Source organism: Desmodus rotundus, chromosome 3 (assembly GCF_022682495.2).
Source record: "Desmodus rotundus isolate HL8 chromosome 3, HLdesRot8A.1, whole genome shotgun sequence".
In the NCBI taxonomy this organism is placed as follows: Eukaryota; Metazoa; Chordata; class Mammalia; order Chiroptera; family Phyllostomidae; genus Desmodus; species Desmodus rotundus.
Window position 1 is genome coordinate 34,147,102 of NC_071389.1, and position 15,742 is coordinate 34,162,843.

The 15,742-nt window shown below is 36.1% G+C and overlaps 1 protein-coding gene across 1 annotated transcript in view; it reads left to right on the plus strand.

The window, feature by feature from the left end:
- Positions 1-13,896, plus strand: part of C3H1orf185 (chromosome 3 C1orf185 homolog) — a 31,102-nt gene extending 17,206 nt beyond the window's left edge. The window contains exons 3-5 of the mRNA XM_024571026.2: positions 3,352-3,487; positions 12,265-12,301; positions 13,529-13,896. Coding sequence (XP_024426794.1) covers positions 3,352-3,487; positions 12,265-12,301; positions 13,529-13,821 — 466 coding nt within the window. The 3' untranslated portion in view covers positions 13,822-13,896. The remainder of the gene's footprint in view (positions 1-3,351; positions 3,488-12,264; positions 12,302-13,528) is intronic.
- Positions 13,897-15,742: the final 1,846 nt, after the last annotated feature.

The following is a 15,742-nucleotide window of genomic DNA, read 5'->3' on the forward strand; positions in this document are numbered from 1 at the left end:
TGGGGGTGCTCCAGTCAAGAATGATGTCATCTGCAGTGTGGGAGAAGAACTCATCTCAGTGAGCCTGGAAGCTGTCCCTTCAGCTCTCTCTTCAGAGCCACAAACCTCAGTTTCTCTTCACATGACTCCAGTCTGCTCCACCCTCCCTTTGCCAGAGCCAAGGTGAGTGGCTGTAAATGAGATTTTGTGCATTAGCCCTTTAAGGGCTCACGTGTGTCTCTAGCAGAACTGTGTCTCTCCCTGGTGGGTAGAATCCTCCATGATTTTTATAGCCAAGTGTTGAGTGGGTGCCTCTTTCTGGCTCTGGTGCTCTGTCCTGGGGAGTCCAGCTTGGGTTTGAGACTCCACACTTCTCAAAAGGAACCTTTGCAGCTGAGGTATCTCTCTGCCCATGGACATGAACTTAGCCCTTTTCATGTCTCCCCCCACCTTCCTACCAGTCTCAATGTGGCTTCTTCTGTAAATCCTTGGTTATAAGACTTCTCTTCAACAAGTCTTCACTTGGTCATTCAGGTTGAATGTTCTATTTTTTAGTTTTGATTCCAGTTTTGTCCTGGGAGGAGATAAATGTCATATCCACCTACTCCACAGCCATCTTGGATTCTCTGTAAAATTTGGAGGTTTTAATATTTAATCAGTTTAGTATTTTCTTTGATGTTTAAAAAATATAAATTGTAACATGGTCTTCCCACACACTCTTGCAGTGTTTTCTATCTCAGCAAATGAATACTTATTATCTACATGCACGAATTAGAAACTAGAAATTATTCACTCATTCAATCTTTCAACAAATATTTATTGGGTGCCTGCCTTTGTTCTGTGAACAAGTCAGACAAATTTTCTGTCTCATAGACTTGCAGTGACACTGGGAGGAGACAGATAATGAACAAATAAAGTGGTCAGGGAATGTCTTTTTGGGTGGGCAGTATTTAATCCGAGAGCTGAGTGAAAAGGAGACAGACATGTGAAGACCTTGTGGAAGAGCTTTAGAAACTGAAGAGATAGTAATTTCAAAGACCCCAGGTGGGAATAATATTGGTACTGTTTGGTAACTAGAAAGGCCAGAGTGAATAAACTGTACTAGGAGGAAAATGATGAAATTGAAGGGGTAGATAGGGTCCAGACTACACAGGAATTTGTAGGCTAGAAGAGCAATTTTCAACCTTTTTTATCTTATGGCACATATAAACTAATTACTAAAATTCTGTGGCACGTGAAAACATATATTTTTTGCCAATCAGACAAAAAATAGGTATAATTTTGATTCATTCACACCGCACAGCTATTGTGTTGGCTATTGACATTTTTCCTCTAGGGAAAAAGAGGTCAGTGACCCTGAGTGATGCGGACACCAGCCTGCAGTGTCCACTCCCACTCCCACTGCCACTGCCACCACCTTACCCAAGTTATCATCATCTCCCACATAGACTACTGCAACAGGAGTCCTAACTGATCCCTATCCTCACTATTCCCCTTGCACCCTAATCTCTTCTGCACACGTAATCCAGGCATTGTCCAAATACAAATCTGATCAAGAGACTCCTCCCTTGTGCCCTATCTCTACTATATCATAAAGGACTTCCCACTGTTTTTAGGACAAAGACAAAAACCACAGGACTTTTAAGTCCCTGCATGGTCTTCCCATGCATATTCCCTGATTTCATCTACCACTTTCCCTCTTGCTTTCTGTGTTTCCGCTACACTTGTTCTAATCTGGCCACTAGATGTTTGGCTTTGAGTTTCTCTCTGACTGGAATATTCTTACTCCCCCATCTCTCCTTCTCCATCACACTCTAATAACTACTACTTTTTCTTCAGATGTCCAATTCAATCATCCCTTCCTCAGAAAAGTCTTCCCTGACCTCTCTAACCACATTAATTCCCTTTGTTATATTGTGCTCACATAGTACCGAGTAGCTTTCCTTGATGACACTTTCCACACTTGTAATTTTTCACTTTCTTGTGATTACTTTATTGTCTGTCTGCCTTACTAGTTTTTAAGCTCCATGAGAGCAATGGCAGTTCTATGAGGATAGTGACTGTCTTTCTTTTCTTTCACCACTATATATACAATGCCCAGCACAATGCCTGACACATAGTAAGTACTCAAAAAATATTCATTCAGTAAATTGAATTCAATGAATGAATGAACCCTAATTGTTAATACCTCATTAAGTAACACAATATAGACTCTTTAGTTAATCTGGAAATTCTCTAGTATCTCTGGAAGAGGAAATGGCAGTTAACGTTATTATTATTTAAGTCATTAAGTTCCGAATAACTGTTAGAAACTACATTCCCTTATACATAACTGTCTTTGATCATCTGGGGTTTTACTTGCTGCTTTATTATTTTAAACTCTCTCTTAGAATTACCTGTGGTTGCATGGGTAAATGTCACAGATTCTCTTCTTTTGTAAATCATTAGTTTCAGTTCAGTTTCCTGCCATTTAACTTTGTATGAGATATGATTAAACATAAAATTGACCATTGAATTTCATCTCACTTAATTTCCTCTGTCATTAAGGACAATTTTATGAAGAAACTACTTAACATTACAGTCAATTAATTATCTCACAACCAGAAAAAAAATTAAAAACTCATGGTTATACATGACTGCACTTATAGATGGAATCTAAAGACAAAATAAAAAACAAAATAGAAACAGACTCAGAAAACAGACTGTTGGTGGGGCTGGGTGCAAAAAGTGAAGGGATGAAGAAATACAAATTGGTAGTTATAGAACAGTCACAGAGATATAAATTACAGCATAGAGAATATAGTCAATAATATTGTAACAACTGTGTTTGGGGCCAATAATACTGTAATAACTATGTAGGTGGATACTTGAAATATTGGGGAAACCACTCTGTAAAGTACATGATTTTCGAACCACTGTGCTGCCTGTCTGAGACCAATACAGAATAATATTGAATATAAACTGTAATTTAAACATTTTTAAAAATATTTAAAAATTCATGGTTGATCTTAAAACTGTAAATATTAACCCTGCATAAGAAGTAGCTTAATTTACATTCTATGAATAAAATAGGTACAATGAAATCTGTATCATATGAGAAGACAATATATAAGCTTATTCATGCTTTTAAAAATAAATAGGGGTGGGGAGATTGAGCAAAAAGGAAAAAGGACTCATGGACATGGACAACAGTGTGGTGATTGCAGGGGGAACGGGGTATAAAGGGGTTAAATGGCAGTAGAAAAAATACAACAAAAATTTTTAAAAATAATAAATATGTAGTAATATTTATTCTATTTTTACACCCTTATGTGTAACTATTATAAATAAACTAATTCATTTTAATAATATTCTCTATAAAATATTTTTCAGAGAAATATTTCAAAGTTCCGAATTCAAAGCAACTGATGAGAGATGCAGCCAAAGACCATCAGAGGCAAAGAGTAAATCTCATTCTCAGTGTGTTTTTATTTCTCGAAATTTTCATACAGGAACATTTCAATTACAGGTAGAGTAAAATTTTTTCAAATAATTTTTTTGATACCATATCATTAGCATTGTTATCTTTCAATTTTATCTACTGTTATTTTTTAATCTGAGGGACCATAACATGAGCTAAATCTAAATTACCCGAACTAGTTATGGTTTACATTATAGGACACTGAAAAAATAAATGAAAATGTCTCCTATAGTTGCTTCACTAAATCTCTAGCCTGAGAACCTATATTCTCCATATTGTTATGGCGAGGATAAATGGCTAAGAAAAACAAAGCCAAATTGCCAGGCCTATCAGAGGAAAGAGATTTGGAGATAAGAGGATACTCAGATAAGCATATAATCTACTGGAACCCACTAATAAAAACAAAGGCTTTATTAAGCCTTCATTATATCCCAAGCTCTGTATCTCCCCCCATTGAGGATAGTAAGATATGAACCCTACATTCAAGGTGCTAGCTAGTGCAAGTGTGAAAGGCAGAACCCTAATTAACTCTGTACTACATAAGTGTCAAAACACTGCTAAGTAAATAAGGGAGAGACCAGTAGAAACATAAAAGTATGATATAGTTAAACAAAACACACAGTTTAGTGGTTTTATAACATTAATAGTAAAATAGCAACAAAATAATAATATGTCAAAGTTTCACTTTGCATCTTGAATATTGAACTCAAGTTGAACTCAGTGTTTATGCATTCATTTAACAAACATTTTTTGAGTGCCTTAAATATAGCAATTCTAGTTTTGGCCCTGAGTCTACATAAGCAAATAAGACATGAGTCCAGACCTAGATGAACCCAAAGTTAGAAGAAAAGAAAAACATACAAACTAAAAATTATAATGTGATAAGAGCCACAAAATTGAAGAAATGTAGACAAAGAAGTATAAATTAAAGAAAGGCTTCACAGAGAAGACATTTTTAGCTGGGTTTTGAAAAGTGAATAGAAGTTTGCCAGGAGAGAGAGCAACGGACAGTGTGTTCAAAGGCTTTCCAACTCTGAAAGAAGTAACATGTTCAGAAAAACTTTATAATGTGCAGGGATGCCCAACCTTTTGGCATCTCAGGGCCACACTGGAAGAAGAAGAGTTGTGTTGCACTACACATTAAATATACAAACACTAATGAAAACTGATGAGCAAAAAAAAGGTTTTAAATAAATGTACGATTTTGTGTTGAGCCGCATTCATAGCCGTCCTGGGCTGCAGGTTGGACACCTGATTTATAAAAGAGGCCAATGGTGGGAAAAGACCCTGGAGATGGAGCCTCATTTGCAGTTTAAGGACTTTGGATTTTACCCTATAGGCTCTACAGATCCACTGGAGGCATTGTGAGATTGTGATCAAGAACATAGATTAAAGAGGTTAAAATCCTTGCTCTGTCACTACTAGCTGTGTAATTTTAGGCAAGTTACTTAACTTGTCAGTGTCTCAATTTCCTCATTTGTAAAATGAGGATGATTTCATCTCCATGGAATTGTTATGGGAATTAAATGAATTAGCACATAAAAAGCACTCAGAATAGTACCTAGCCACATAGTGAGCACCATACAAATATACTGCTATTCCCAGAGGGCTTTAAGCTGGCAGATTTAATGATCAAATCAATTCTAAAGATTATTAAAGAAAGCTCTGACTTTCAAATGAATGATAGTTTGAATGATAGCATTGCAGAGAAATAATTGTTTCTATGTATGCATTTAACATTAACTGAATTTATTGATACCCATCACATGCTAAGAATTTTGCTAAGTACTATTGACACAATGGTGTCTTCATATCCAATGTAGAATACATACAAAAAGACAAATACAAAAATGTCATGAGTGCTATGATGGAAGAAGTACATGTATGGGAGTACTAAATTTTCATTAGTTTTTTTAATATTTATTCATTACATATGAATAAGTGCTTATGTGCCAGGCACTGTTCTAGGCAACTGGAAATTTGCTATCATGAGATTTATAGTCTAGTGGGAGAGATAAATAATGCACAGGTGCATACAAATCATTCTTCAGGACTCTTGACAGTCATTGAAAAGAACCTAATTCAGCAGGAAAGATAAAGCATAGTATGAAAACATAGTATAAAAGAATAATACAGTGTTGACCTCAGCCATAATCAGTTTCAGTATATACAGGACCCTCTTTCATATGGTCCCTCTTTTTCTCATCTCTATTTCTGCCCCCCTCTCTGTACTGGCCTCCTTCTCTCTCACTACAACAGACAAGCAGGAAGATGAAAATTATTTTTAAAATATGGTTTAAATTAATGTAGAACTATAACTTAGTTTCTAAAAGAGCTTTTGTTGTGTAACGCAACCTACACAAAAAGAATACACACACAGTTTAGAGAATAATAAATGGAATTTTTATACCCACCACTCAGAATAAGAAATAGAATACTACCACTACCTTTGAGTCCTGAGTCCTTGTCTCTTACATCCCATACTTCTCCCTTCACTGAAGGACCCACTGCCCTGCAATTGGAATGAACTATTTCCTTGCTTTTCATTATTTTACCACAAATGTTATAGATCCTTGAACAATGTATTATTAAATTTTATGTTTTGGGGCCCCTTGTATAATATACTTTTCCCTTTTTGTGCAGTATTACATTTCTGAGACTCATCCTGGTTGGTCCGTATACCCCTAGTTCATTGTTTTTACTGTTACATGGCATTCCATTGTATGAATATATCAAAATTTATGTTATGGATGTTACACTTTTTAAATAAAGATTTTATTTATTTATTTTCAGAGAGAAGGGAAGTGAGGGAGGAAGAGAGGGAGAGAAACATTGATTGGTTGCCTCTCGCACACCCCCAACTGGGGACCTAACCTGCAGCCCAGGCCTGTGCCCTGATGGGAAGGTGAACCAGTGGCCTTTCAGTTTGCAGGCCGGTGTTCAATCCACTGAGCCACACCAACCAGGGCTGGGTTGGTTTTGGTTTTGGAAATTATTGTCCCTTGTTTTTAGGAAATTTCAGTGGGGATATATCTAACAGTAGAACTGCTGACTTATGGGGATGTGCATGTTCAATATTATTAGATAACTCAGAACTGTTTCCCCAAGTAGCCGTATTGATACCCATTTCCCTAAGGCATGAATAGGTGCTAGGATTGCTCCACGTTTTCAAAACAGTATTGATATTTTTAGGCTCCTAATTTGTTGACAATCTGATGACTGTAACAGTATCTCACTGTAGTGTTTTCTTAGTAGAATGTATTTTTTGAGCAGTTTTTGGTTCACAGCAAAGCTGAGCAGAAAACAGAGTTCCCACTATCCCTTGCCCCACACCATCCCCCATTATCAGCATCCAGAGAGGCACATTTTTTATCATCACTGTACTTGTATTGACACATCTTATCACCCAAAGTCCATAGTTTACATTAGAATTCACTCTTGTGTTACACATTCTATGGGTTTTGGGAAAAAATATGTTTATGTATCATATATAATATTATATATGATATACTGGGTCCAGCACAATAACCCCCCTTTTTATTACAAAATCACAAGTATGTAATTCTGTAGCATAACAATATCACACTCAAGCACACCACATGACATTTTAGGTGAAATGTTCAAATTAAAACTATAAATTATTACACCCATATTATTACCCTACCAACCACATTCAAGCAAGCCTTACTTCTGCTGGACCCTGTATATTGTCAAAACCATAGAGGGAGTGGGGAGAGGGAGAGAGAGAGAGAAGATGGGAGGATAAAGGAAAGGAGGGGGAGATCCACCATTATAGTATCACACAGAATAGTTTCACTACCCTAAAAGTCTTGTTCTTTGTCTGGTCATTCCTTCCTCCCTTCCAATCCCTGGCAAACACTGATCATTTCTCTGTTTCCATAGTTTTACCTTTTTCAGAATGCCGTCTGTTTGGAATCATATAGTATATAGCCCTTTTAGATTGGTTTCTTTCACTTAGTAATATGCATTTAAGGTTTTCTCTGACTTGTCAAGGCTTGATAGCACTTTTTTTTAGTGCTGAATAATAATCCATTGTAAGGATATATCACAAGTTGCTTATCTACTCCCTTGCTGAAGGACATCTTGGTTGCTTCCAAGTTTTGGAAATTATTGATAAATCTGCTATAAACATTCATGTGCAGATTTTTGTGTACACATATGTTCTCAACTCATTTGGGTAAAATACCAACAATCCTAGTTGCTGGATAGAATTGTAAGAGGTTTTTAGTTTTGTAAGAAACTGCCAAACTGGCTGTACCATTTTGCATTCACACTAGCAATGAACGAGAGTTCCCGTTTCATATCTTCACCAGAATTTGCTAGTCAGCATTTTGGATTTTCACCATTATAATAGGTATATAGTGTACTTTGTTGTTTTAATTTGCATTTCCCTAATGACATATGATGTTGAACATCTTTTTATATGTTTATTTGCTGTCCGTATGTCTTCTTTGGTGAAGTGTCTGTTTAAATATTTTGCTCATTTTTAATTGGGTTGTTCATTTTCTTGTTGTTGAGTTTGAAGAGTTTTTATATATTTTTAATGAGTCTTTTATCCTATATGTCTTTTGTAAACATTTTTACCCAGACTGTGACTTGTCTTCTCATTCTCTTGATATCTCACTGTAGTTTTAATTTGTATTTTCCTGCTAAAAAATGAGGTGATTGTTTTTTCTAAAGTTCATTGGCCATTATGGTTTTTTTCTTATGCAAAATGCTTGTTCAAATCTTGCCTCTTTTTCTGTGTTTGTCTTTTAGTTACAAAACCTTAAAAGAATTATTTATTCTGGATAACTAACCTTTTGTCAGTTATGTTATTTTCTCTCTTCATACAATTTACGGCCTTCCTTTGCACTATTTTTATGATATGATGTGAGGAACAAAAATTCTTTTATTTTTAATGTAGCCTAATTTCTCAGCCCTTTCTTTTATGATTTATTATTCTCTTCCATATTCCAAAGTCATAAAGATATCCTTCTATATTGTTTTCTAAGAGTTTTATAGTTTTGACTACATAAGCCTTTAATCAATCTGGAATTGATTTCTGTGTTTGGTGTAACTAGGAGTCCAATTTCAACTTTTTTCGTATGTTTGCCCAACTGTCTAGTAGCATTTACTGAAATTATTTTGGAATTTTGAGGAGAACTGCAGTATAGTTTTAGTTCAATTTGGGAAAAACTGATTCTTTATTAAGTTTCTAATCCATGAACATGATGTTTCTCTGTATTTACATGTCATCTTTAATATCTTTCAATAAAGCTTTATAACTACCTTCATAAAGGCCTTGTGCATCTTAACTTTTATTATAGGAAAATTTGTGTGTTTATGCTTTTGCATATGATTTTTAAGTAAACTTTTTATTTTGGAATAATTTTAGATTTATACAAAAGTTGCAAAGATAATATAGAGTTCTATTATACCTTTCACCCAGTTTATCTCAATGTTAAAATCTTAAATTACCATAGTAAATTTGTCAAAACTAAGAAACCAAATTGGCACATTACAATTAACTGAATTCCAGACTTTAGATTTCACCAGTTTTTTAAAATTTAATCTTCGTTGTGTTTTTTTCTATTACCATTTAGTCTTCTTACACCCACCTCACCCCATCAATCACCACACTATTCTCCATGTCCATGAGTCTTTTCTCCTTTTTTACTTAATCCCTCTACCCCCTTACTTTGCCCCGCAACCTCTAGCTGTTACCCTACTTTCCATCTGAGAGTTTGTCCCCATTTTCCTTGTTAGTCCAGTTTGTTCATTAGATTCCACATATGAGTAAAGGATTTCACGAGTTTTTACACAAATGTACTTGGTAATCCAAGATACCATATTGCATTTGTCCCTTTAGTTTCCTTTGCTCTTTGACTTTCTTTCCTTGTTTTACCTGACTTTGACAGTTTTTGTTAAAGGTTCACTATTTTTTTATTATATTTTTTGTACTTCTTAATCCCTTTATCTTTTTCTCCCATATCCCTGACCCCCCTCCCATCTGGCAACCATCAAAATGTTCTCTGTATCAATGATTCTGTTTCTGTTCTGCTTGTATGTTTGTTTTGTTTTTCAGATTCAATTGTTGATAGATACATATTTATTGCCATTTTATTGTTCATAGTTTTGATCTTCTTCTTCAAGAAGACCCTTTGACATTCATATGATACTGATTTGATGGTGATGAACTCAATTAGCTTTTTCTTGTCTGGGAAGCACTTTATCTCTCCTTCAATTCTACATGATAGCTTTGCTGGGTAGAGTAATCTCGATTATATGTCCTTGCTTTTCATCACTTTGAATATTTCTTGCCAAACCCTTCTAGCATGCAGTTTCTTTTGAGAAATCAGCTGACAGTTTTATGGGAACTCCCTTGTAGGTAACTAACTGCTTTTCTCTTGATGCTTTTAAAGTTCTCTCTTTGTCTTTAACCTTTGACATTTTAATTATAATGTGTCTTGGTGTGGGCTTCTTTGGGTTCACTTTGTTGGAACTCTGTGCTTCCTAGATTTGTATGTCTATTACCTTCACCAAGTTAGGGAAGTTTTCTGTCATTTTTTTCAAATTTCCAATTTCTTACTCTTTCTTTTCTTCTTCTTGCACCCTAATGATGCAAATGTTGGTACATGAAGTTGTCCCAGAGGCTCCTTACACTATCCTCATTTTTTTTTTTTTTGCTTTTTTCTTCTTGCTGTTCTCATTGGTTGCTTTTCTCCTCCTTATGTTCCAAATTGTTGACTTGATTCTCTGCTTCATCCACTCTACTGTGGTTCCCCTATAAATTGTTCTTCATTTCAGTTAGTGTATCCTTCATTTCTGACTGGATCTTTTTTTATGCTGTTGAGGTCCTAACTAATTTCCTTGAGCATCCTTTAACCAGTGTTTTGTATCTAGTAGATTTCCTGTCTCCATTCTGTTTAGTTCTTTTTCTGGAGTTTTGTTCTGTTCTTTTATTTGGTCCATGTTTTTTTGCCACCTCATTTTAGCAGCCTCCTTGTGTTTGTTTCTATGTATTAGGTAGAGCTGCTACATCTCCCTGTCTTGACAGAGGGGCCTAATGTGGTAGGTGTCCTTTAGGGTCCACTGGCACAGCCTCCACTATCATCCCAGCTGGGTATTCAAGGTGCACCCACCATGTGTGCTGTGTACACCCTCCTCTTGTAGTTGAGCCTTGATTGCTGTTGGCACATCCAAGGTCAGTTACTGCCTGTGTTCTTTCTGGGGTCACACAGCAATAAACTACAAAGCAATCTGCAGATAGCTGCTACTTATGCTAGGCTTGGAAGTGCCCAGGAGTACCCAAGCTATATACCAAGGCAGGCTGCTGCTAGTGCTGGGCCTGGGGCGATATAGCGAAAAGTATGGGACTTGCTGGAGCCAGGAGTGGCTGGTTTGAAAGAATTTTGGAAAATCTGAAGCATGGGCCAAGACAAGCCATTCATATAGAAAAGCCACTGGAAATAGCCTGGGTGGGCTTGAAAGTTAGGTGGAGCATGGCCTTGGGAAATCACCAGTGTGAGGCAAACAATGTGAGCCAGATTGATGGAGTCTCAGATATGGTGCCCTCCTGCTGGCTCTGTGGCTCTGTGGGGCGAGGGCTTAGAAAGGAACAATGGCTTCTGCCAGTGCTTCTGTGTGGGAGAAACTACCATGTCTCTGATGCCTCTTAATCTGCCGCACTCATACTGCAGCTCAGAGGGAGTGAGTCTGAGTAAGTCTGTGTACAGGCCCTTTAAGAGGAACTGCCTGGGATCCCAGAAGTTTTTATCTTCCACAGCCTCAATCCCCACTGATTTTTACAGCCAGAAGTTTTGGAGATGATATTATCTTCATGGCACTGGAACCCTGGGCTGGGGGTGTGATATGGAGCTGGGACCCTTCACTCCCAAGATATCTCTTCCTATTTTTATCTGCCACTGTGGGTGTATACTGGCATTTGTATTAACAAAAGGTAAAAGTGACAAAGAAGTGAAGTTGGTTGTAAAAAACCATGCTTATCCTATATATGTATATCCTGGGGGGCAGGACAACACAGATCAGCACAGAGTATTAACAGTGTTTCCACAGAACACAAGAGACAATGTTCTCTCTCCAGCCTTAATTTCACCCACTCTATTCCAAACACCCTATGCACTAACTAGCTCATTGTTTTTCTAGTGGCAGAAGGATAACCTGAATCAGAACCACTTGTGGTATGTGTTATGGTGCAGATTTCCAGAGAATACATTTCAATAAGGTCTGATATTACGCCCAAGAATCATTATTTTAACAAGCACACCAGATGAATCTGATGCCCTAAAGTTTGAGAACTACTACACCACCACACTCCTCACAACACATCTGGAATGTATTGTTTCATCAAATGTTTTATTTGCTTCAAAAGAATAGTTGCATTTTTATAAAAGCCTTCAGCCAGAATTCACTTTGTTGTTGTTGGTGGTGGTTAATGAAATGAGTAAGTCTAGGAATTCTAATTATTTTGTTAGCCCTCTCCAGTTCTAACCCAGAGACTCTAAGTGAGGCTAGAGAGAAGTCATCCTGTTGAACTCTCTTTCACCCTGTCATTCCCTAATCTGGAGACTGCTTTCTTGAACCAGTCCACATTTTTTTCAGATGATAGACACTTCAACACTTTTTTCTGTTCTGTCAATATATTTTGGTAAAAATAAATTCTTACCATGGAAAGAAACATTATTCCATCAAAAATCTATTATGTTAAAATGTTATTCTTATATAAGTGTTTAAGTCAAATACATTAAAGAAATTATATTAAGACTTCAATTTTTAAAATACATATAACTTTTTTTATATAGGAGGAGCAAAGACAACAGGAAACAGCACATATAAAAGGTACTTTTTCTCAACAGTTTATTAGAAGAAATTGTAATCAACTTAGAGCAATTTACATCATAAAAATCAAGGGGCTATTCTAAATGTTATCTAAGCATTTTTAAAAACCATGAAAATTCAAGGGAAACATTAATTTATTTGTATGTGAATGGGCATATATTTTTTAGAAAACAAAACTCACAATGTTAAATCTTAAATTAAAATGTGAAATTTAAATGTTTGTCCCCATTTATACCCAATGGTATCATAGTCATTGCCATAGAGTAATGCCAGAGGGTCAAAAGACCTGAGTGTTTTATAACCCTTCACGTAGTTTATATCATGTCTTAGTATCTCAAAGCATTTATATCATGTCTTAGTATCTCAAAACAGTATCCTCCTACATAATTTTAGAGCTACTGAATATAAAATGTAACAAGGTATTTAAAACAGCTTTAAAAATTAATGTTACACATTAATATCAAAAGTTAGCATATAAAATATAGTAAAAGATATTTTAGGATATTGTCTAAATGTGACCTTTTTGAAAACTACATTTTTAATACCAACTGCCAGCATAAATAATGTAGTAGAAATATGAGACTTAGAGTAACAAAAATCTAGACTGAAGTCCAATTTGTATGTGATCTGTGGTGAGTCCTTTCTCTAATTCTCAATCTTCTCTTTCGTAAAGTGGTGCAAATAATAACTACCTTGAAGAATTACTGAGAAGCTAAATGAGATGTGGAAGTCTACCAAACTGCCTTGTCAATTATAAGACACTATAGGAGTGTTAGTTGTTATTTTTATTGGTATAAAGCTAACTCATAAGCCCTTTCTACTATGAACCAAACATTTGATAATCTGCCTACTCATGCATTTTTTAAATTCATTTTAAAAATAGGACCATATATAGCTTTAAGTAGTTAAGAAACTGTCTTTTCTGATTTTAAGGGACATTCCAGAACTGAGGTTTCTAGCCTATTTAGAATCTTCTTCTGTTTGTAGGTTGATTTTATTTAGGATAGACTCTTCTACTCTTGATTGCTATAAAAGTATTGCTAACTCCCATTTACATGTTTAACATTGTATATATGATGATAGCAACTCAGATTTTTCACTAGATCATCATCCTGTCCATTATAATCCTAAAAAGATTATACATTTTTAAAAGAAGCATTGTCCTTATAACTAAGATTTGGCTCATGAATATGTAACATTCATAGTAAATCTAATTTTCTTTTACAGCAAGTGATCGCTCTAAAGATGAATTCTGCCTTGCAACAAAAAAAGTGATTTGTGACCCTTCAGAGACTAGCTCAGCAACAAATAGCAGTGATGTTACCTTAAGCTCATCAACGTTACCATCTGATTCTTGTTACAGCCAAACTATAGAAGCAGCTGATGACTGGTTTTCTGATGATTCTCTAGTGAAACAGAGATCTTCAACGCCTTTTCTCAGGGAACCTCTAATGGAAAAAGTATGTCCGTACCTGTCAACCATTTCATTCGAAGAATGTACTGAATATGATAGTTTGTGATGGTCAAAAAGAGGACAGCATTAAGGAAATATTTTCAGGTAGAAATACAGAGGTTGAAATACAAATCTTCAACATAATATTGAGTGACTTTTATTTCGAAATTTTGTATACATTAAAATCAGTAAAGTTAAAACTGAATTACCAGCTTCTGAATCTCTTAATATGTCTATAGCTTTTCTTTTGCTTTCCCATAGAGTGGCCCTACTTCCCTTGCCGATTCTTATTTCTAGAAACAAAATTACAGGAAAAACTAGAGTGATATCATGAACATTAAGCTTAGCTCCTTGTATCTCATCAAAGGACATAATAAATAATACAACATACAGGAGAAATACTTTAAGAAATCAGCACAGATATATTTTTTAATAAAACATCCACAGCATTTTCTTATATTTTTTACATTTTCAATTTAATTTCAATGTGGGTATGGCTGGGTAAGGATACCTCCCTTAGCTTCTCCAAATTTTAAATACATAAAACACCTACCATTCAAATATTAATACCTGATGATGCTGACAAGCAATATAATTTTGCTCCTCTAGGGGAACCTGGAACAATCTGAAGAGTCCAGAAAATAATTTTCTTTCCCCTGTCCTGTATCTGTTTCTCAGAGTGGCTCCTCCCTCCCCCTCCAACTATGATCAAATGGGAGCAGCCGCATCGCATCGTAGGCATCAGACTCAAGCTAGATAAATGAGAGTTCCTCTCTGAGCTGAGAGGCCTTTGGCCAAATTTCACTTACAGTTCTCAGGAATTTCTGACACCCACCATGTAACTGATCTTTTGTTTCCTCCTAAATACCTGCCATCCCTTTTTATTCTTTCTCTTGCGAAAAACAATTAGTCGACAAAGTACGATGTTACTTCTGTGTTTAAATTACTCATAACAAGACAGATGCATATCTTCCCAAGAGATAAATCATACCTATTACGATAAATGCAGAGAAACTTGTCTCAAATAAGACAGTAGCATTATCCAGGCCTATCATTTCAGCCCCAGGAGAAACATTAACAAGGATTAGGACAATAGTCTCTCTTTTGAAGCACTTTGACATTACTACACAGTGTATTTACGGTGGTGAGACATCTCCCTGTATCCACCCCTAAATCTAAGTAAGCTATTTCAGCTCAAGTTCTCCAAGGAACAGTTAAAAAAAAAGTAACTAGGCTTTGTTTCTTGGTGTTCTTAAACTTCTGTTTTACTGTCTATCTCAGAGAAGGAAGTCACCTCTAACTTCAGTAAGATCCTAAAACTACACCAGGAATTGGAGGTAAGAAATTAGATATTCTAGCCTTGGTCTGACCAGTTGTTGGAATAGAGAAAACATAAACTGGGGAGCTATGGGCTCTCATGTCCCACTTGTGATTTGGGTAGAAAAACAACAAAACTACAGTGAAAGACCAATGAAGCATTTGCAAAGTGAAAAGCAGAGATGAGAGATCAGGAGAACGTGATTCCTGACTTTCTAACTGTAGAGAGCAGGACCTGAGCCATGTCTAGAGCACGCGAGGTACAGCAATGACTCAGAAATAACACAGTCCCTCAGCATGCCCAGTACAGCGTGGCAGACAACGTGTGCTTATCTGAAGGGAACCGCCACACTTTCACTTTTTAAAAAATATATTTCATTATGCTATTACAGTTGTCCCATTTTTTTCTCCCCTTTGTTCCCCTCAGTCCTGAACACTCCCTCCCACCAGCATTCTCCTTTCCTGCCCTTAGTTCTTGTCCATGGGTCACACATATAAGTTCTTTGGCTTCTCCATTTCCTATACTATTCTTAACCTCCCCCTGTCTATTTTGTACCTAGCAATTATGCTTCTTATTCCCTGTACCTTTTCCCACATCCTCCTCCCTCCCCTTCTCCACTGATAACCCCACGTGGTCTCCATTTCTGTGATTTTGTTCCTGTTCTAGTTGT